The sequence below is a fragment of the Papaver somniferum genome, chromosome 3, assembly GCF_003573695.1.
Source record: "Papaver somniferum cultivar HN1 chromosome 3, ASM357369v1, whole genome shotgun sequence".
Taxonomy (NCBI): Eukaryota; Viridiplantae; Streptophyta; class Magnoliopsida; order Ranunculales; family Papaveraceae; genus Papaver; species Papaver somniferum.
The window spans coordinates 37,728,095-37,752,042 of NC_039360.1; the positions used below are offsets into that span (position 1 = coordinate 37,728,095).

The window sequence follows — 23,948 nt, forward strand, 5'->3', positions numbered from 1 at the left end:
TGACCGTAGTATTATTATAAAAGTTATGATGCAATTGAACTTTGATGTTGTAGAATAATACTATGACATTGTATAATAACTAGGGTATCAACCAGGCCTTCGGCCTGGTCTCAACCTCTCGTACGCCTTCGACGTGTTGTTGTTTTAATTTTAGTCGTGTTTTCACCAAATACGGATTGGTGCAAGCCTTGGCGATATTTTATGCTGGGAGTTTGTTTTTTCACCAAATACTAAAGTAACAAACTAATAAAATCATCCAATCTAAATAAATATTAAAAATTACATGTACCATTACTTCTTTTAAAATTAAAAGAAGCATCAAATTCTACAATAATACTTCAGGATACACTACATTTTTTGTTACCGGATCTAAAGACACATTTGATTTATTTGGAAATAATAAAGTAATTCTCCTTGCAGCAGTACACCTGGACAATGCGACATATAGCTGACCATGACTAAATACTGGAGTACGTAAATCAATGCCCAGATACTTCACCGATTGTCCCTGGTATTTGTTAATAGTCATCGCATATGCAACGCGTATGGGAAATTGACGTCTTTCCATTTGTATGTTTAGCTCTGAAGCTGAAGGTTGAAAAGTTATTCTAGGGATGAATACTACTTCAACAGCTTTTTCTCCAGTTATGATTTTAGCTTCAATCACGTGTCGTCCGTACCTCGTCACCACCAGTCTTGTACCATTACAAAGGCCTTCTTTCGGTGCCATATTTCTCAGCAACATAATGGGACATCCAACTTTGAGGTCTAGCTTAAATGGAGGTGATCCTGGTGGACTTAAATTTTTGAGAAATTCAGTTGTAAAATCCGAATCCCTTCCATGATCATCCCGAATCATTTTTTCAGCAGCAAAATACGTGTAAGTCTCCCCATGTAATCTTTCTAATGCATCCATATTAATCTTATGGACATCTTCATTACTGGAGATAAAATGATCCTCTCGGTTAAGTATTCGACTTACATTGGTTCATCCATTCCCAACAGAGGATACACCGAAGATATTAGCTCATGCATGTTTTGACATCTACCCATTGTCGATGGCAGATTAACAACCTCTTCAGGGTTCGTTCCAATCTACATACCAATTAATCAGATTTAAAATGGCTATGTCTACGATAAATATTGTTTTATTCAATGAAATTTCATTACCTCAAGCAAGTAGTCAGCAAACTCCAAATTTTCTGGTTCCTGCTCCAATCGCATATTTTGGTTTAGCGTCAAGACAGTAATGTAATCCCAAAGCAATGAACCTCTTATAGATGCTCCAACAGTTTGTTCTCGACTTTCATTCGAGACCACTGGTAAAACCTATCTAAAGTCTCCAACCAAGACGACTGTTACACCTCCAAAGTGTCTGTCATCACTGCGAATATCTCATAGTAGGCGATCAACTGCTTTCACACAAAATCTATGTTGCATTGAAACTTCATCCCATATGATCAATCTTACTTATTTAAGCAGCTGGGCATAATACGAGTCTTTACTAATACTAATATTGTTATCGTCTTGGACTTCAAATGGAATCTTAAAAGTGGAATGTGTCGTTCGACCTCCATCAAGAAGTAGTGAAGCGATACCAGATGAAGCAACAGTTAAGACTATTTGTCCATCTTTACGACATCTTCTTGCTATTGTGTTGTACAAAAAAGTTTTTCCAGTCCCTGCACTGCCATTCAGAAAAAACATTCATCCATTGCGATCATTCACAGAATCCACTATCGCATTGTACGCCGAACGTTGTGCGACATTCAATTTCTCAATATCTGACTGAATCACCGAATCACTTAATGCAAACTGAAGTTGTCTATGGTCCCAAATGTATTTGTTACCTACTATTTGACCCCAATCATGTCTTGGTCTCGGCATTGATTCATATTTTTCTAGTTTTTTTCCAGATCGTTGAAGCAGTTGATCCAACAGGTATAATCCATAATCTATTGACAGTTCATCTATTGGATTCTGGTTGTTAAATATTGTTCGCAATCTATGTGGTAGATCATCACATATATTCATTCCAAATTTCGCCCGCAACACCTCCGGTCTTGATGGATTACATTGCGATAGGATAATACAAAATAGTTTCCTCAGCTGATTTCCAGTTTGCATAACCACTACTTCTTGAAGACATTTTTCTGATTCTCCATCATGTGTTAAAATCCCAAGTGCAATACATGCATCTTGAAACGTATTGTGCACCTCGTCTACGTCTCCATTACTTACAGTCTTCAAGTCTTCAAAAGAATTAGCACCTCTAACAGTTATGAGTAACATACGTAAGTAGTACAACTCTCCAGCGTTAGGGATAACAAAATACATTCTTCCAATTGCAAATCCTTGTTGTCTAATTTTCCACTCTTTAGCCTTTTTACTCCATACAAAGTGTTGCGGGAACTCTTGATAAGTATAGGCCGGGGCAGTAGGATATTTAGCATAATACTCAAAATAACCCATAAAAGTCGTCTTATGTTCTTGTGTTGTTTGTATAACCGAGATCATTGATTCCCTTGCTTGTAAACAACCCGTTGCTTATTCTGTAAATGAATTGCCAACCGTTGTACAACAGGATATTCTTCATGCAAGTGGTACTCAAGTAAATGCCATACAACCTCAGGTGTTCCAATGTACCTTGCATCAATATATTGTTTAATCTCGTCATGTTCTCCCAAAACCATCGTAGCTCGGTCACCCCCTTTATGAATGTATTTGTTAATATATTTTTTACAGCTCTTATGCCTGCACATATTTCAACATTGATGTGGCAATTGAACATTCTTGACAGATGCGGGTTATAGGGTACAACATCTATATTATACGCCTTTTTGTTGTTTCTGACAGTTACTTATATTCCATCCCGACGACGACGATAACTGGGATACCCACTCTCGTCCAAAGTTGTTGTGTCGGTGTACTTCTTTGGATATCCTTTCGTACATTTTCCTTTTGACATACATGATGCATCTGGATCTCGTTCTCCACATGGACCATGAACCATACATTTGCTTACGGTGTCAAATAGTATTGGGTCATTTTTCTCATCAGGAAATTCAGCAGAAACAAATCTATCAACCATGTCTGTCGTACGATTTTTTTCCGAATCTTTTAAAAATATAAGAGCATGCATATGTGGTAGCCCACATTTCTGAAACTCGATTGTATAAACATGGGCGACAACCGTGCCGAACACCTTTTTTTCCTTTATTTCTTTCATCAATGCTTTTCTTTTAAGCTCAAAAACTCGAGCCACCAAATCAGGACGATCAGTGACACTCTGATTGCCAATTTGGGTTTGCAGTCATTGTAAGAAAAATGTCTGTATGGTGGTGAAAACATGTAATAGCCATTGAATCCTGATATATCTCGTGCATATGCCTTCCTCTCCCAGTGTGTGAAGATGGTAAAATAACAGGATTACCTCTATCACCTGGATTCAAATCGGTATTTGTCATATCAGCAATGCAACTGTACTAGTCAGAACGCAAAGTTGGTTGGTTGAATCTGAGCCATGCCAACTTACTATGCTCTGTCGCTGCCCATGCATCAACTAAGAACTCTTGAAATAGTTTTCCGGCTCTTAAGATGGTGGAATATTCTTCGGTGCATTCAAATATGCGGTAACTGTAATACTCCATTTGAGATAATTTGGTTTTCGTATATGTTTGGTGACTGCATCCCATTGCCTCATTGTCGGTGACCATCCCAGCTCACCAAAAGGAAATAGTAAAACATAATATAAAGGCAAGTACGCCGGATGACACTCCGAAATTTGTTTCAACCCGTTGTTTTCTCTCAAATGCAATATAATATCTCGCACCCCAGTCTCCTTATAAGTTATTTCTGGAACGATAACCGCACCCCAGTCTCATATGCTGTCGGAAGATTATAATGCCTAATATCGGTTGACTTGTTATATTGAAGGGAAACTCTGATATTCTGGTCGGCCGGGCTCATCTGGTCTAAAATTGCATAAGCCTGACGATACTTGGTATAAAAAACATTGAATTGGAGCATAGTATTCTGAATTGTCTATAGGACATTCATATTTAACTCAGGATTTCGTTCTCCACAGACAAACAATGGAAAAGCTGGATCATAGATGTACATTTGGGAGTAAACCGCCCTCCTCTCAGTCCCAGGAGCTGGTAAAACACCTCCGGTTAAATGTATCAACTCCCCATGTATTGAGAAAGGTCTCGGACCTCTCCCTTTCAAATCTCTTGTATCTAGTTTGCATCCAAGGCTAGTAAATGCATTTTCCGCATTATACTCTCGAATATATGTCCGAAACAATACTGATTCGGCGTTGGTTCCGTCAAACAATTCTCTGAATGCTATAAGTGGTTCACGCAGTAACGGTAGGAGAAATTTTCCTTGGAGACAACATGATCCAAATTTCGGGTTTATTAAAGACGAATTTGTGAGTTTTCTGCCATCCAGTGCAACGCCCCACAGTGATGACATTTGACATCCATTTGTCCCAGAAAATGACGCACATCAGTAGTAAGAGCAGCTCCCCGGTTCTCAGTTGTAGTTGTATCACATAATTCATCATTGTCGTAATCTACTTCATCATTTTCTTAATCATCTGACACAACATCATCTTCTCCAACAGACGGCCTGCACAGTGAGAAATAGGAATCTAGTTTAGACGAAACTAAAAATAAATAAATTAATGCAATCTCTATCTTCAAATTAATCCTTACATTTCAATGTTTTGATCGGTTGATGTGACACCAACTCTCCTATGTAATATAGCCGTCTGCATTGTAAATTTTGTCATCGGACGAATATTTTTATATTTTAAAACTTAAAAATGATAATTCTGTATGTGTAAAATGTAAATTTTTTAATTCACCTCGTCGCCAGACTCTGCATCTTCATGTGCATATGGTGTATCTTCCCTTTCTCTAATTTTTATACCACTTGAGTGTATAGCCTCCCTTTCTCTAATTTGTATTCCACTTGATTGCATCCATTTCAGTTGAGGATTCTACAGTTTTGGAAATCAAAGTATTAAATATTGAAATGGTCGTGCCCAAGTTTGACAAACACGTTACTGAGTATCTACACACCTCTTCGCAAACAACTTTTCCCTTTCCCTTCAGTATTCGTCGTCGTTCTGCATCTGCTTCCGTTTCATTTTGTGCTTCTCTCTCACGAAGTTCTTGTTCTCTCATCTCTTTGAGTTGTTTTTCTTTCTCACGGCGCCGCCTCTGGGATGCTGATATTTGAAATGTTGTTGGCGATGTTAGATATATATTTTGCGTCGTTGGTGCTCCCGCAGCAACACACCGCTGGTGGTGTTCCGCTGCTGTGTCACTATGCAAATTTTCATGTCGTTCGCAATATGCAACTGATTGATGCTGATAACATAGATATTAAAGTAGGTTAACTAAAAAATTGGGATTTTTTAATCATTTTTAGGAACACTAGAGTTGTTTGTTTGTCCAAAGATAATGCAAATAGTATTTAGTTAAACTTTAAAGGCCGGAAAATACATTAGCATGTGTAGCTTTGTTTGGTATTCCTATATTTGTCGTCCTTTGCCTTGGACCATGTGGAAGCTGCAACTATTAAAAATAATGTGATTTGAATTTCAAATTGCACAATTATTGTTGGTCGCAGCTACAAAACTTCCTATGTAGAATATATAGTTGTGAACATTACTTGGATCTCTCTGCTACGATGATCTTCTGCGTGATGTTCACTTTCTGTATTACGTCGGCGCCTCTGGACTGGTGACTCATTCAATGTTGTTGGCCTTCTTTCAAGACAATTTTCTGCATGTTGTGGTTGTCTTGTGTGATGATCCCGTACATCTGCATTGACTTGGGTTATTGTTTCGTCTTTTGCACGTTCTCTTGCACGCCTCCGTTGTTGTCCCAATACCCTCCTCTGACAATCCATGAAATCGTTAAACTCAAAAACTTGAACAGTATAAAACAAACAACTTAAAAAAAAATAATCTAGGCATACATTTGGTCGGGTAGCCAAATTATGACCATTGTGGAACACGTGAACTCCATCATTTCCTTGATTTTCATGATTCGTGTGTCTCCTGCATTCATGAACAAATGCTTATAGTTAATAATCAATTTTTTTTATTTTTTTTGTTTTCTGAAATATGCTCTCGTCAGATAGCGGATGATCCTAGTGCCTCCCACCATGAAAAACTGGTGAACTTCTTTTTTGCGTCATTGATCATTAGATCAGAGTTGATGAATGATAGTATTTTTTTCCTGCAGTGTACCTTTCATCCAAGAATTTGATCACCCAAAAAATTCCATTTACTAAAGCACCATTTGGTATTTCGGTTTTTCATTTTTCTTACTGACCTTGAACTGGATTAGCTTAAATCAAAGAAAGCAAATAGAAGAGAGCACAAAAGATGCATGATAAAAAGATTTCGTAATGCAGTAAATAAACCGATGAATCAATAGAATGGTTAAATAATTGTCGTCGTACTGACTTCTACTTACATGTTAAACCTTCCACAGCATGAACTTTTAAAAAAATTATTTTAAACGCACCAAATCAGTGTATTTATAGAGTAATGATCTAAAAAAAACTGCATTATCTGAAACTGCTCCCTACTGGAAATCCACAAAACTGCAAGGTAGTGGGTGTCAACAGTTATTGATTATTTATTTTTCAGTTTTCTTTTTAATTTGAATTTTGAAATTTCAACTGTTACTAAAACGGGACGGTCAAAAGGTCCAATAATTGCTCCACTAGATTCATTGTTTAAATGTAATTATCATTAGATGGGATCATACCTTGATTCTTTTGTCAATATTTGATTTGGATTTCACCCAACAGTCTTCACTTATGTACTCCGTTCAATACCGACTCATGCACACCCATTTACGCCATTATCTCTGGTTCTTTTAAAGCTTATGTTACGAAACCAAATAGTTCTCAAACTAAAGAGTTGAATACTTAAATGGTAATTTGATTCGGGCCATGTCAGTTAAGCAGTAAGTAACATTAGACTAAGCACACCCATATTACGTCATTATATCCTGTTCTTTTAAAGCTAATGTTACCAAACCAAATAGTTCTCAAACTAATGAGTTGAATAATTAAAGGGAAATTTGATTTGAGCCATGTCAGTTAAGCACTAAGTAACATTAGACTAAGCAAGGTGCCCTCCGTTTACATAGATAATCAAAACTTTTATATAAACATTGAAAATACATAGATCTTTTTCTTGATGAACATTCAAAATACATAAGATCATCTTGTCGCAGTATAGTGCATACATCTCCAAACTTTCACATAAAACGTAAAAAAATACACAGATCTAATTTTTGAAGAACATTTAAAATACATAATACGATGTTGTCGCAGTACAGTGCATAGAGCTCTATAAAGAATCTAAACACCTCTCAATTGTCGCAGCTGCTATTTATCCATTTTTAGGGTACATTTTCTTCACCACGTTTAAGAATGTAAAAGTGTTTATGAGGAGCATGTGTCGCCAATGAGGAGCACGTACAACAATCTGATAACAAGTGATTCATAAGTTCTATTCATTTCATAAATAATTTTTTGGCCACAAACTTAATATTTTACCTTGTGCTTTTGTTTCCATTCACTCCCGTGATGCAAACTAAGATATACCCGGTCTCCCATTTGCCGATCTTTCTACAAACATGGATAATTGTATTAGAAAGTAGGTGATAGAAGTGTAAAATCCAAATAGAAGTGTAAATTAGGCGATAGAAGTGTAAAGCAGGCGATAGAAGTGTATTAGAAAGTAAGCGATAGAAGTCTGTGTAACGTGGTATCTACCTCCGAGTCACAACATATTTTATTTCCCCTTCCTCAGTAATGATTTGCTCATCCTCAATGGGATGTCATCATCATAGAAACTGCAGTTCTCATAAAGGCTTGTAATAAGATAGAAAATTTTAATAAACATATATCAAACATGAAAGAGATAAACCTTCATATCATGGAAGTCGATCAGCACATCATTTCTACATAAATACTTAATCTGCATTTCAAATTTACATTCGCATTAGATGTGAGTTTAATCATTCAAAAATTACTGTAAACTATGAGAATTTTTACCCTGTAGTCCAAGTCCATGTCCATCTGCTATTAAAAAAGAAATCGTCAGAAACAAAAGTACAAAACCCATTTAAGCCTTAAAACTTAATCAATCAATTTTAACATACCTCCCCATATATGGATAGACATGGATAATTGTTTTCCAAGAAGAAACCACGTTTTCCAGACGTCCATCGTACCTTATTGTTGTTAGACTGATAAGCATGCCATAAAGACTGACCGAAATAAGTAAGTAAGAAATAAGCACACCGATTACTGACAAATCAATTTAGAAGTTTAATAAATTTACCGCCAGGTTCTTATCAACATAGTTGTCCTCTTTACTGGATAACTTCTCTGCTCTAAGGTTTTCAATTTGCAGGGCTGCGTCCCATCTCCGAATCTGTTCCTCTTCTTTGTTCAACTGCATCAGTTTGTTGCAAATGCAATCGTACTAATTGACTTGGTGGCTTCGCTTCTGGGTACTCTATTTAGCACGATTTTGGTGCGCTTATGGCTCCTGTATATGTAGTTGTGCATAAATTTGAGCATCCCTATGGTTGACGAATCGGTGGACACAGACCTTAACACCACTTTCGTGCAATCACGTCTTCGATAGACATAGTTGTGTGTATATTTCACCGCATACATATTTGCTAGAAATCAGTTTGTATCAGTTTGGATCACTACGGACTGAATGAGAAACACACCGATGGAAAACGAAGACATGAGAAAAATGGTATAGCAGTTTGGAATTTATAAGAAAGAATCACGTAAATTAAGTAAGTTATGAATTGGTTTCGGCAACTGAAGATGATAGTGGGTTGCATTCGTTTAGTTAACCGTTTATTAAAATAAAACCCTAATGGATACAAACCAACAGTGTTCAATGGACGGTAGATAGCTATCCATTTTAGTTAACCGACGTTGCAAATTTGTTCATGTTGGATTAAAATATCATGACCCCTAGTCGTGTTTCCAGAATCCATCCGGACCACTCTTTGTCTCCCCCAAAAAGGAAACTGCGTCATAGTTAATTGATGATTGAGAATATCTGTTTTCTTATTGCTATGGCTACGGTTTTTCAACAACAATGATGCTAAGTTGAACACGTTCAGAAACGCTGGAGTACTTAGAGTAGCGAAGAATTCAAGGAATGTTGAAAAGCCAAGGAAATCAAGCATGATGGATGTGAATCTACAAAGTTTATTTATTTTGTAATCCGTATGGATTAATAGTTTTGTCACTAAAATTGACAAATGGGGAGATTGTTAGAGCACTGCTCGGTCGAACTCGCAAGCATTGCTATCTCAAGCTTGTTTTCAAGTTTAGTTGATCAAAGCTATAGTCTTGATTTCTAGTACACTTATAGATATGTATTGGATTTGGATAGAATATGTAGTTGAACTTTAGACTTCACAATGTTCATCGGTTGAAGACGAAGATCTACTGAGGAGATCTTGGAGACTAAAACTTATCTATCACTCAGAAGTTTATTCAATTCTATCTTCTAATGAGACTACGTCGTAGAGCTATATATACTTTTACATTATACACATTTGATATTTTGAGCTGAGTTTACCTCGCGTATCTATTTCTCGAAATATGTGTTGGAAGCTTTTTGCTTTAACTATATTCATCATTATCCTTGACGAGTTTAGTTGGAAACAATTTATTTGTTGGAAACTAAATATTAAGTAAAAAGGAGATCATGTGAAAATTTCCTCGAAACATCTTACATGATTTGTGTGAGACAATCATTTGATGTCGACTTGGAAAGTTTCGTACTGATCATTGGATCACTTGAAAATTACTTGAAGCTAATAGTTTGTGTGAGACGGCTATTGTCGTCTTCTAAAGATGTTTCAATGATTGAAATGAGAGTTTAGAACAATTAACCATGTCTAGATACAACACGGTATGCATACCTAGTATGCGAACTGTATTGTTATGATTCAGGTCCGGGAACCTTGTTTGTGTACCTAGTATGCGAACATTTTTACCTATAAAGGTCCGGGAACCTTGTACTCGTACCTAGTATGCGAATGGTTCTACCTGAGTTGGGTCCAAAACTGCTGTTAGCGTACCTGGTTTGCGAACGGCTGGACAGGCCAAGATCCGGAACTGTTGTTTGCGTACCTGGTTTGCTATCACAGTGGTTTAAGTTATAAAATCGGTTAAGTATGACTCTCATACTCATGAACTAAACATTCATGAATTAAGGAATGCAATCTTTGCAAATCGTGGCTTAATGTTCATGAATTGATTCTTATATAAGTACTTTGTACAATTACGAATCAATCCGGTTTTGTTTCAATTGGTTCATATTTTTATGAGATAGTGAAAAATTGAAAAACTCGATTTGAAACACAATTAGATTCATTTGATTATCTTTCATAATTGATTGATCATCATATTTGATCTAGAAGTGTTATATGAATATGGTTAAGACAAAAATGTTCATATGGCTAACTTTGGGAAACTGTTATTGAGTCAACTCAATATACACGTTTAGGTACGGTTACCCACATATAATTAAAGTATATTTCATTTGTGTGTAACTAGCTAAGACCATCTAATGGTAGAGATTGATTGCATTATTTTAAAGCAGACTTAGATTCAATCTTAAATCAGGTTTTCATCTAACGGTGAATATATTTTTCTTTGTTACCAAGTTATCTTAGTTTTGATTATAAGCAACCCTGATTTGAGAGAATATATAAGGGAGAACTCTAGCAACTGGAAAACCTAATCCCGACACTTTCCAGTGTCCTAGTTACAAACTAGAGTCGATTCGCCTTTAACCTAGGTTTTTCCAAAATCCTATTAGGTTAACGACTTGAAGACTTCATTTGGGATTCGTGAAGCCAGACCCAACTATTTTCTCTGTAGTTACGTGTTCTGATCTTACTTGTTATACCGTGTTGAGTACTATCTTCTCTAAGATTTTCTCGAGATTTATGTCTGATAGGTAAGACATAAAAAATAGTCACAAAGTTCTCCGTCCTAGACTTTGAGATTCCGCAGTAACTTCTTCTACCACCATATAGTTAAGTTATTGTAAGGCGATTGATATTTCTAAGCTGCTCTTCAGGAGTATAAGACCGGATTATCAATTGGTTCTTGCTCACTTTGATTTACCATAAGAAGGAACAAAGCTTCATAGATTACGACGTCAATGGTACATTAGTAACACACGACATTATTAACTTGTTAGCAGTTCTGAAATATGTATGATTAGCTATGACTAATGTGAAAGGCATTAGCCCAGTTGGCCAAGGGTTGGGCTCCCAACCTATAGGTTTTGGGGTTTAATTCCTGCGCTGATCGTGTTAAAAAAAATGTGAAAGGGATCGTGAGGTAGACATTACGAGCAGTTTCTTGAATGAATCAAGTTTGAAATCTCCTTCCGTGAAGCAAAAAGCATTTTTTTTTCTTGTTATATCTGCCCTAACGGCTAAAGATATTCATCCCCGGAATATACAAAAGATTCAAATGTCCGGAACGGCAAGAGAAGTTGTATGGTTTTGAGCCAATTCTCTCTATTGTTATTGTTAAACGAGTAAATCCGTAAAATGTCTTCTTTAATTCTTGAGTATATACTCCCTCCATCCCAATTTAATTGAGCTATTTGATTTTAAATTTTGTCCTATAAATAATTGAACTATTTCACTAATCAAGGGTATCTCTAAAAATATCCTTTTAATTGATTATTGTTACTATAATAAATACATATAATTTGATAGTCATGTTTATATTCGTTACGTAGATGTTTTAAAATGTATTTCAACGGTATAAAATTTACAAAAAACCGTGACATAGTTTAAGAGATAAATCATTTCTAAATTTTATTAGTTATTATCCATAAGAATATAATTGCAAAAAGATACTTAAAAATACACTTCTCTTTCGGTTAGTTTGGGATGGAGGTAGTAGTTTCTAATGTGTTCTATTACAATGATTTTTTTTTCTTCTTCTAATTGTTGGTATTTTCATCTGTGACCAAATTGGTTTCACCTTATAGTAGAAGCACACAAGAATTCGTTGTAGAGACTAGAGAGTGATAAAAAAATATTGTTCGAGTACAATGTGAAGAAGATTGTCGTGGACTTCGCTCTAATTAGTCAAAATTATTTCTTAGTGGCCGGGTTTTTCATGAGATCCCTCATCTCTGGATTAGAGACTTCATATGATGCTTCTCGAAGGATGAAAGTCATGACTAGCTCCAATTGACCAATTATCATCATCTCTTTAAAGTCTCTAGAGTATGATCCACTGACTTATCCACAAGTATCTTTCTGCCAGACGGAGACGCGGAACTACTTTTATTTAAGTCTCATCATCGTACTACTTTTGTTGATCATTTAATAATATATGTGTTAGGTGGTACCTACGTCGTAATATTCCGAGAAGCAGCATTTGCTAGGGACGCGGATAGTGTTGTCTTGGCCTTGACACCTGTTGCAAATCCAGCTAGTTTGCTGTTATAATCCGAACTCATTGGTAGCTATACCTAAGATGCAGTACTTCAAAGCCTGATGAACCCTCAGACTCTACTTACTTTGTTGTCGTCATGCTATCGTCGAAAGTGAGTAAAGTAAAAATAAATAAATAAAAACCTTTTCTTTGGTTCCATTACACTTGCCTAAGTAGTTCCATTTGGTTTCCTTTCTTCCATGTGATTTGGCTTTGCACAATTATCTTCAGCGCAAACAGTGATTTGGAAGTATAAAGAAGAAACCTTGAAGCTGCTCTCTTGTCTTTTTGTTGCTTAGCTTTTAACTTTCTTCTTGAATCTTGTTGTGCTGTTCTTCACTGTATCTTCTTTCTTTTTTATTTAATGTATTAGTCTTGAACTTCCTATACTCATGTTCAATTTTCATTAGTGCATACCCTGTTTGTGTACTGCAGGTTTCACATAAACTTCCTATAAACTCCTGGCCTTCATTAAGTGGACTCAAGTAACAACAAAGGTCTCAAACACAAACAAATTAGCAATGCCTACTAAACAGCCTCGTATAAAAAACTAAGACACTTAAACTGACAGTTTGATCATGGTAAAGTTCTGGCAAACTATCATTACAGGTCAGGTCACAAACAAAATGCAGTAATCCTGTATAGCTAAACATATAGATAGAGAGTTGCACAATTCATAGTTACCTGTTTTAGATGGTCAAATCAGTGGCATCTTTCCGATTGGCACTAACAACTACCTGTTTTAGATGGTTGTTTACCACTTGAAAAACGAAGCACTTGCATACATTTAGCTATACATTTAAAACTTGAAATACAGTAAGAAAGCACTTATATTGTCCTTGGTCAAAGTGCCAAACCTTTCCGCGACAATGCATAAAAATGGGAGCTGTCAAAGTTGAGCTTACCACCTCCTGCAGCATTTCATAGGTTAAGTACTTGTCAAATAAGTTTCTTTTCAGGTTCATGATCACAAAGCAAAATCATGGTTAAGCTTTTGTCAGAAGACCAGATCTCCAGAACATTTGATAATAAGTGGTAATAGTGTAGGCCACAATTTCGGTAACATCAGTCCAAACCTGCAAGCATCAACAATTCAGCATAACTAAGCACCAAACAAAACAAAGGATAGACTTTCAAATAACGGAAAATTGATCATTTGTTCAAATATTTTTAAAACATGGTTCTAATGGACGAGTAAATATTATTACGGGTGAAATGGACAAAAAAAATATAGCAAGGATGAAACTGGATTCATCCTAGCTTAAACTTAAAAAATAGTAAGGATGAAACTGGATGCATCCTGATGTAAATTAAAAATAAGAAAAAATATTTGAAAATGGGTAGGATGAAACTGTTTACATCCTGCCTATTTTTACATTTTTGTCCATTTAAACAGTATCAAAACCTAGATGTCCTTTTCACCCAGAAATTGTTGATTTTGGTCTTTTTAACCAATTTTGTGTTCAAAAAACACTTCAATAGCATCCCCACAAAATCAATATATCCAATTAAACCCTGTAAACTCTAAAAACAAGAACATTCAGAAAGAGGGTTTTTATATCTAAAAAAACATGATAATAAAAAAAGACCTAAGCAGTTTATATCATCCAACTTAAAATTTACAAATAATACTACAATCATGATCAACAAAACCCCAAGAGAAACAAAACATTAAAACGAGAGAAAAAGAGAATACCTAATATACAGAATCCTTGTCTTGATATTCAAATAATTTTAGGGCTTTTCCATTACATCAAAAGGTTTTAAATTTTCTTTGGTTTACGGGAGAAAAATGAAAAAAAAAAAAAAAAAGATTTTCTTTTAAATATGTGAGGTCTTTTGCGGTTTCGTGCTTTGAGCCTGTCAGGGGTATTCAGTATTCTTATACCTGACTCGAGTCAGGTGTGACGAACTGTCTGACATCTGACTCAGATGAGTTAGAGGTCGAGTCAGATCCAAATGCCGAGTCAGCAATAAACAATCAGCGAGGACTGAAGGAGTGGAGCTCAAAACATAACGTATCAGATCAGATCACTGACTGTCAATGTAAAAACATCCATTAATCAAGAGGGAAACACTCATTTGATTCTCTTTGCATTTCCCTGTATACTTAAGTGCACTAATGAAGAACAATTTCCAAATGTTGAGAAAAATATAAGATTGTAAACTCATGATTTTAAGAAACAAAAGAAAAAAAAAATCATAAAAACACGATTTTGTTTTATTCATGTGCAAAAACAGTCTCCAAGAGTATCTTGAGGAGTGCCTTGTTCGCAATAGTCATTCTGGGCGGGATCGTGCTAGGCATCTTTGTCTTTAGGAATACATGTTCCTAGACATTTTATTGCACAAAACAAGGGATTACGATGACATTGAGACGGACATTCGTAAAAGCAGTTTCTGCTGGATGCTTCACTTTTTCCTACGAACACTCCAACCATTAGTATCGCCACCAGAAAAACAACCCGCATAGTTTTTCCTTCCATTTTATCGAAACACCCAAGGATCTTCTTTCTTTCTCACTTTTGTTTTTATACTACTATCAAACGACCAATTTATAGGATTTCAATCCAACCCATATTGGCATTTATATAACAATCCTGTTAAAGTGGCGGCGGATTCTATTGAAGGGGCGATAATGAATAGGACAAAAAAGGATCATTACATGGTAATTCGAAGTGCCCATTATAAAAAAAACTTCCCTTACATAGTTTAGTGTTGATAATCAAGTTTCACTTATATTAACTTTAAACCAAAATAAAACCAGATTTTTAGAGTTTAAAAAAAAAGTTTAGAGGAGAAGAAAATAAAAAATTTTGTGATATTTGTGAAACCCTAGATTTTTATTCACTCAACCAAAATGAGTGATTCCAGTGACAAATTTGAGATGGTTGAATCTCTAAATTAGTTCTCATTAGCGTTTTGTCGCTCAAAATTATCTAAAGTACGTAAAAAAAATCGAAACTTTTAAAATTCAGAAGAACTTACGGTTGGAATTTAGCTCGCTACCAACCGTAACTCTCAGTTACGGTTCCAAGAGTATCGAATACCAACTGTAACTGGTTCAATTTGGGGAAAACCCAATCGTAATACCAGTTACGATTGATAGAATGACAACATATAGCAACCGTAACAAATTACAGTTGGTAACTAATGAATCGAGGTCAACCGTAACTAACCTACGGTTGGTAAGGTTATTTGAGTTACAAATCGTAGCTCAAATACGGTTGATAACAGTGATGCAATTACAAACCGTAAAAATAAAATGAAACATCCAGGACAACTTATTGTTCGTAACTTAAGTAACGAGACCAACCGTAAGTAATTTACGATTGCAAAAAAAATTCGTAATTGAACATTTTATCTCAAAATCAAAAACTTACGGTTGGTATTTGAGTTAAATGAACCGTAACATCAACCAAATCTATAGTTACGGTTCCAACTGGAGTTATTACCAACCGTAACTCACATGCAACACAGAAATTTCAATTTCAGTTTTGATCCAAAACCCTAATTTTTGATACAAAACTAACTTAAATCAAACACAATAAAAACTAAGTCCTACCTGGGTCTTTTCGAAATATAGTTTTCAATCAACGATATCAATTTTTCAAATCGCTGATTAATTGAGGACGATGAAATTTCAATTTTAATGGAGGAGGAGAAGAGAAGAGAAGATAAAAAAATCAAAAAAGTTTTTTGATTTTTCTGATTCCATGAGGTTAAAAATTGGAGAGGATAATTTAATCAATTTACACTCTCTATAAGACACCTCCTAACCAATAAGAGGGACATTCCTATCACACTTGCCGCCCCTCTAATGGAACATGCCGCCCCTATAACAGGGTTGTTATATAAGAGATCAAAAATATATTATTTCTTATTACTCCTTTGACATTAATGTCGTCGTAATATGAAAATATACGGAGTATTATTTCTTTCTATCCTAATCTTTTATACTTCTGGATCATTTTGTGGTTATTTCGTCGTACAAGGAAAGATGTTGCTTTGTTCATTTTCCCTAACTTTGGCCCTCAAGCACGTCAAGCTGGTTATTGAGGTTCTGAAATCAATTATAGCCAAGCCTAGAAAACTGAATTTTTGACGAGCCACTTGGTAGGGAAGTTCAGTCCAGCTAGAAGTGGCGTTTGCTAGACACTCGATTTGAGATCAGTTGGTCCCTTCATTCTCATTTATAGCATAAGCTATATTTTGCATGTGGTAACACTCATTTAGAATCTTACTCGAAAAAAACACTCTTTTAGAACTCGCCCGAGTCATAACTCTATAGCGTAAACACTCTTTTAGGGAACGTAAACAAATTTGGACTGACTAACAACTTATTTGTTTATAGCTGACTCGGTGTCTGGATCTGAGTCAATCCCTAACTCAGCAATCAGACTATTTGTTTTGTAAATTTGGCAATTCCTGACTGGGTAACTGAGTTGAACCCAATCCTTGACTCGGGCCTTATGGAGTCAGGCGTGGAAATGCTGTTGAGTCGCACGCTCAAACCCCTGACTCGCTTTAATTGACAAAAAAACCCTCGATGCTTTATATCAGAAAATTGCATTTCCTTTCTCGTTTTTCTTCGTTTGTTCCGACGGAAGCAGAGATGGGAGATGAGGAACCAAGCCCTAGATCTATTCTCAACTGATATCTCCTTCATCTCTCTCAAGAAATCCACTAATTTTTACCTCCATCGTCACTCCCATCTCATCTTTCCATCTTTGTCAAGTGATCTAAAAGCTTCATTTTGAATTATCATCTATCTTCAAGTATAATTTTTCATCCATATTCATTTTCATATGGGTTTTATGTGATTTGGAATATGGTTTTTTTTTATATATTTTCTTTTTGAACATGGGTTCTTTCATTTTTATATAGGTTTTATTTGATTTAGAACATTGGTTTTTATTTGTATTTTCTGGTTGAATATTTGATGGTGTTTGTGAAAATGCCAAGGAGAAAATCATAATTGTACTTGCTTATGATAGAACATGAGTTTTTCCTTTTTATAGTTAGGATACTAGACTATACAAACAGGGATTTCATTTTGTTTTTCCTTTTTTTATGCTTGCTTATGAGTTATTTGTGTAATTTGTGGTGATTAGAGGTGGTGGTGGGTGATGATTGGGTGGTATACTACGTATGGATATTGTTGTCAGTGTCAATCTAGTATGGAAAGTGTGAAATCTTTGGTTGAACCTGAAGAGTACATTCTCAGTCTCAATAGAGTGAAATGAGAAATAGTTCAGGGTTGGATGTCATAGTTACTTTGTCACTGACATGGGTTTGGATTTTAGTTTGATGGATCTGATAAAAAAAAATTGTAGACAAAAAATTGTGAAGTTAGTTTTATCACTCTGGCTCATATGATATGTGTTGTTTGTATTTCTCGGATACCGACAACATTACACATTACCTAATCTTAGAGGTTGATCATAAAACTCACATTTCTTGATATTGAAAATATTACTGGTTTTTCCTCCCAAATTTAAAAGTTATTATGGCGTTACATTTCTATGCGTTTGTCGAGTTTTGTGCAGGGTACAACAGTTCTCTTATAAATCAATATTAACTTGGAAGGAGTTTTTAACTTGATATGATCCCTAATGTGTTTAATATAGCACCGTGACTTCCATATATATGTACTGCCCGAGCATGTGATGATGTGTTATATCTTATGGCAACTGATTCTTGTTTCCTTTGATTCAATTGCATATCAATGGTGGTACTGTATTGTTGTGTTTTTTTTTCCTAATTACTGCTACTCTGTGTTCAAATAAAATGTCACTTGGTCCTGTCTCTTAGCAAGAACCGGGCATCGGTACAGCGCGGAGACGAAAACTTTTGACTGGAGCGAAGAGCAATGGATTGAATTAGACAAGGTAAGAGACTGTTTCAGTTTCGTTTGGACTTTAGTCTGCAATTTAAATGTATTTGATGTCAGTTGTAATCAATAGGTATTGATTATGCTTTGGTGGTTCGTTAGTGCTCTGAATACCTCCGTAACTGCAATATGGAATTCCCACTTGCATCCCACTTTTTGCTATACTAGGATCACAATGAGAGAACATAATCCGGAATAAATCCCTAGCATAATTGCCAGGTCCTGAGTTATGATGTTTGATTTCGTTTGCTTTTTCATTTCCTTGGGCTTGCGATATGTGATTGGGATATGTACTTTTTGTACGTAGTGGTTGGATGAGAAGGCACTGCTCATGACTCGAGAGTGTTGACTGAGGCAGTGCGTGATCCATCTTTCAAGTTTCTTTTACCTCCACAAGGTAATATCACAAATTTTTTAGATTCTGGTGGGTTTGTCAACTGTATTGCACTTTTATATATTTGAATTGAGCTTTACCTTATCGTTTAAGATACATAGTGAAATTATACCTTAGAATTCTGGAGTAGTGCAGGCAAACTTTTTTAGATTCAGGGTGAGAAACAAGTTATTCAGTGAACTACAACACTTGGGAAGAATAATGTTGATTAAACCAAACTGAGTTGTCACAATGACATTGCCTTTCATTCTTCTCTTTATTTTCTTGTGGTGTTATATTATGCTCGTCTTGGGATTGGTCGGGTAGGATGGGGGACCTATTTCAGCTAGGGGATGGATGTGAGTATTCCATTTCTTGTTGCTTGGATTTTCTTGCCACATAATATTGGATACCCTTGAACAAACTTATTCCTCAAAAATATGGATGGGGATTCTCTGTTCAATGTAGTTGACAGGGATTAGCATTTATGTTTCCTCTTGTTGCAAGTTTATTATATCATTCTGTTATCTAATAATATAATGTACATGGTAGGATTTGGAACGTGCCTGGTGCCCATGAATGTATTTGTTTTCTGGATATTTTTTTGTTGAACGTCAACATGACTTCATAATATTTTCTTTGAATATCAACAGACAAATATTATCTGTGCGATGCTACGTACTTTCTACGCCGCAATGCATGGATGACTGGTTGTTTAAACAATATGAGGACGAGGCCCTTGAGATGAATGAAATACAGGTGGAAGCGGAAACGGAAGAAAATGCACCTTGTCTCTTTGGAAGACGAGCAAATATATATGAACAATTTACGTGATAAGATAGCTAGTCTCCTTTAGATTTATTATTTCTTTTATGTTTTTAGGACTTACATCTTTAGATTTTATTTGTTTGTGATGTCGAATATGTTTAATTCCATCGAAAATGAAAGTTTTTTAGAGTGCAATGGAACAATTTGTGATGTTTTAGTAGTGGTAGATGTTATGGTTTAAAATGTGCACAAGGGCATTTTATGTCCAAACAAAATCAGTCAGCTGAGTCAGGTCTGACTCACAAACAAACATATTTTCTGACTCAGACCTTAGTGAGTCAGATCCAGATGAGTCGGGTGATTTCATTCAGATCCAGATGACTCAGATGAGTCAGCCACAAACAAACAAGGTGTTAGTGTTGCAATTTAAAATGGTTTCTGAATTCCTATACAAATTTGAACTAGGGGTTTTCCTAGCTATTTCATGTATTAACAGTTCCAACCTTTTTCATATATATATATACCGATCCATCTTTATGATGCTGAGCAACCAAACATAAGAGAAGCAGTAATTTTCATGAAAAAAGAAAAAAAGCTTGTTGAAGCAGCAGCATGCCTCGCCCCTCTTTGAGTTTTTTCACTGCATGCACTACCGGAAGGAAAAGAGCAATTTTGAGAAAAAAAAATCATGTCAACTAAAAACTGGTCAAGGAGAAGAAGAGAAGCAGAAAGGGATGGAAAGAGGAGTTGTAGAAGAAGAGGAGCAGAACGACCAGGAACGGGTATGTGAAGATCTTCCTGAGGAGTTGATGATTGAAAATATTCTGACGAGATTACCATTCCGGACTCTAGCAGTTTGCTCTCTCGTCATCAAGTACTGGTACAATTCAATCCTTAACGATTCAAGTTTTTCTGCAATTCACTATATTCAAAACAAAAACAAACCATTTCTAGTCTTTCATCTCCCCCCTTTTAATAGCAACAAGGGATTATAAAACTTAAGTAAATATAACCGTTGGATCTCCAAACTTTAAAATTCCACCGTTAGATTTCACACATAAAATTCCGTACGAACTATTATTGTCCGTTAGATCATTAGACTTCCTCTTTTTTATCAGTCGTTAGATTTTAAAGTAGTGGTATAAAGAATGTTTACATGGACATAAAAGTACATGCACTTTCTATATATTTAAAAATCTCATATCTTTTAAACTACATGTCGGATATTTGTAAATTTTATATATTTGGAAAGCCCTTTAAACTAGTTATGCAATGAGCACAAATAATGATATCAATTTTTTATTTTTCAATTTTTTTTATATGTCTCCAAATCTTATATGTTTCTCCTTAAAAGTTAGACATAGCTTAAAATTAGACAAAACTTAGAAGAAAAAAAATTGAAAAAATCTATAAAAAAAAAAACAAAACAAATGATTGATTCTTAAGTACAAACAACGGATAATTTTTAAATAAATTATTTGGAAAGTAGAAAAATAGCATCGTCGACATGCAACGCACGTGCACACTACTTGTATGCTTAAACAGATATATAAAAAAGAAAATATGCCCTTCCCAGTTCACACCCCTAGAAAAAACTAACGCAGAACTTCTTCCAGCTTAAGTGAAGAAAATATGCCCTTCACACTCTTCTAGAGAGTTTAAATAAAATTGGACTGAGAAAGTGTTGCAGTTTAAAAAGGTTTCCAACGCATAGTTTCAACCTTTTCATACACATATATATATATGTATATATATATATTTACCCGATTGATCTCTATGATGCTGAGCAACCAAACATAATAGAAAGAGTAATCTTCCTGAAAAGGAAAAAAGCTTGTTAAACTAGCAGCATGCCTCACCCCTGTTTGAGTTTTTTCACAATTTTGAAAAAGACATCATGTCAACTAAAAGTTGATCTAGGAGGAAAGAATCAGGCAGGGACGAAGCCAAAAATATTTTTTCAGGTGAGGCTAATTAGGCAAAACATAAACTCAAGGGGGACTAACTAATACTTTTTTCTTCTAAATAACGGAAGTTCTAAAGGGTTTATAATGAATTAACCAGAAACAGGGAAGGCGGGGGCCACCCCTGAACTACACTAAGCTCCGTCCCTAGAAGCAGGACAAGCACGACAAGGAAAAGATATGTGAAATTTATCTTCCAGAGGAATTGATGATTGAAAGTATTCTGACGATATTACCAACCCGGACTCTAGCAGTATGCTGTTGCATACCGTACAACAGGAATATACCGTGATTCATATTCAAAACAAAAATAATGTATCTCTAGTCTTTAATCTACTTAATGTATCGATTATCGGCATGAAAAAGATCTACTTTTTCAGTTTATTGGGACGAGAAAAGGCCACGGATATTAGATATCTCTCAGATCTACGTATCCAATGTAGGGCTGCACAAGGTACGGGATGGTACGGGTTTTTTCCTAACTCAGTACTTGTACCTCCCTATGGCCGGTACCTATATCTTGTACATGTACCTGTGAAGTATGGGACGGGACGGGACCTGTACCTGTTTAACTCGGTACGGACGGGACCGGACCGGTACTTTACCTGTAGGCTGTAGCAGTAGCATATCTTCAGTGTTGTCCTCTTTAAGGTTAATGAGAAAACACCTAGGGAAAAGCTAATATATCTATTTTTCATAACGAAATTTAACCCAGACGTGTTGACCAGCTACTGTATGCAACCAAGCACCTCTTTTCAGTCCATTTCTACTTCTGCACTTACCACTTAAGATGTTCTAAATGAAGATTCTTCTGTTTAATCCAGAAAATACTTCAATTCATTGACTAGTATCTTCATATTTGGACAATCATCAAATAGCCATGAATGATCCGCGGCGACTGCTTGATTATGAAATCTTGCTCAGCCCAAGTGTTGAGTTCGAAAACAAAAATATTGTTCCCCTTTGTTTCATCTTAGTCTTTTTCCATATAACTCTGATTTATTCCTTCACTTCCTTGATTTCAATATTCCTGGAGGAAATGATGTTACCAACAATGATATTTTCTTGACCACATATTAGCTCCATCATTTAAAGCAGCTTGAGCAGAACCAAAAACACTTTGAAATCCAGCACAAAAAGGAACTTATATTAGCTCCCTTCATCTAAAGCTACGAGACATATACTCAGAGCCCAAATTGTTTTTCAAGATTGATACGAGGATAAGAAAATGTTCTGTGAATAACCTAACCTATTTTGTTGGAATTTGCTTCGGCATATATACACTAATATCAACGGATATAAATCCTCGGAACTACGGGACGGGGCTATCCTAAAACCTTTACTTGTACCTATTCTAGGCACAGTACCAGTTTTTGGTACTTGTACCTGTCCCATCTGACCACGATTCCGGGATGGTACCGGTACGGTTCTACGGTACGGGACGGTACCTGTGCAGCCCTAATCCAATGTATACATGAAATAGTAGGTTTCCAATGTATACATGAAATAGTAGGTTTTTGCAATGGTTTAGCTTGTATGAAGGTAGTTGGTGCACTTAATGATACTCATGGTCCGGTAACTGTCTTTAACCCAAACAGGGGTGAAAGACTTGTTCTCCCTTGTTTGCGACCTACTGGCCATGAGGGATACATCTACTTGTGTCATGGTTTTGGTCTTGATCCATTATCACAAGTATACAAGGTTGTAATGATTTTTGCTTCAGAAGCCGACAACGAGTTTCTTTGCATGGTCATTACATTGGGAACTTTGTCATGGAGAAAGATAGTTTTTGATATCTCATCACCACCGGGTTCTTGTGTTTTTCCTAGTCCGGTAGTCACTAGCGTTTCGAGAACGTTATGTAGACAAGCCATCTTTTGCAGGGGTGATCTTTTCTGGACGATGAAGAATAATGGCACTGAAATGTTGCTCTCGTTTGACCTCCACGACGAGAAGATTCACTTCATTCGACTTCCGATTGAATGTACTCTGACAACACCGATAACTGATCAGCGCCGGTTATTAGGAGATGACCATCTGCTGGAGTATAGAGGATACCTTGTATTGCTCGTTCTGAGAGGATAACAACAAGATCCAAAAATGATCATTGCGGCCATCGTTGTAATTATCAGGCCGGTGTTTGTTGTTGTTGTTACAAGGTTCACATGTATATATTGAAGGACAAGGATAAACAAATATGGAGCAGGGAGGAAATTTTCGATGTTCAAATTACGGATCAGGAAGGTTCACTACCAACACATCCGCTCTGTTGCTGCTTTGATGTTTCTGCTGCTGTGCCTCGTACACGTATATTGACTTTCTCCGGTCTGGTATTATTGTATTGGTTTAATGGGACACGTATTGTTATTCAATTTCAGTTTTATACATGAGTCAGACGACT

General features: G+C 35.9%; 2 protein-coding genes and 2 long non-coding RNA genes across 4 annotated transcripts; 1 reads left to right on the forward strand and 3 right to left on the reverse strand.

The window, feature by feature from the left end:
* Positions 1 to 325: 325 nt before the first annotated feature.
* On the reverse strand, positions 326 to 916 carry LOC113359312 (ATP-dependent DNA helicase PIF1-like). The gene has a single exon (XM_026602969.1). The coding sequence runs from the start codon at positions 914 to 916 to the stop codon at positions 326 to 328; it is 591 nt and encodes a 196-aa protein (XP_026458754.1).
* Positions 917 to 2,513: 1,597 nt separating this feature from the next.
* LOC113359313 lies at positions 2,514 to 3,716 on the reverse strand. Its single transcript, XM_026602970.1, has 4 exons — positions 3,536 to 3,716; positions 3,426 to 3,442; positions 2,898 to 3,289; positions 2,514 to 2,754 (listed from the first exon to the last, which is right to left on the reverse strand). Exons 1-4 carry the CDS (start codon positions 3,714 to 3,716, stop codon positions 2,514 to 2,516), a joined length of 831 nt encoding a protein of 276 aa, XP_026458755.1.
* Positions 3,717 to 7,267: 3,551 nt separating this feature from the next.
* LOC113361152 lies at positions 7,268 to 8,805 on the reverse strand. The gene is made up of 6 exons (XR_003364977.1): positions 8,384 to 8,805; positions 8,202 to 8,288; positions 8,095 to 8,118; positions 7,813 to 8,017; positions 7,594 to 7,665; positions 7,268 to 7,522 (listed from the first exon to the last, which is right to left on the reverse strand). It is a non-coding gene; the product is annotated as an uncharacterized LOC113361152 (long non-coding RNA).
* Positions 8,806 to 17,153: 8,348 nt separating this feature from the next.
* LOC113361153 lies at positions 17,154 to 19,803 on the forward strand. The gene is made up of 4 exons (XR_003364978.1): positions 17,154 to 17,327; positions 18,364 to 18,440; positions 18,750 to 18,839; positions 19,469 to 19,803. It is a non-coding gene; the product is annotated as an uncharacterized LOC113361153 (long non-coding RNA).
* Positions 19,804 to 23,948: the final 4,145 nt, after the last annotated feature.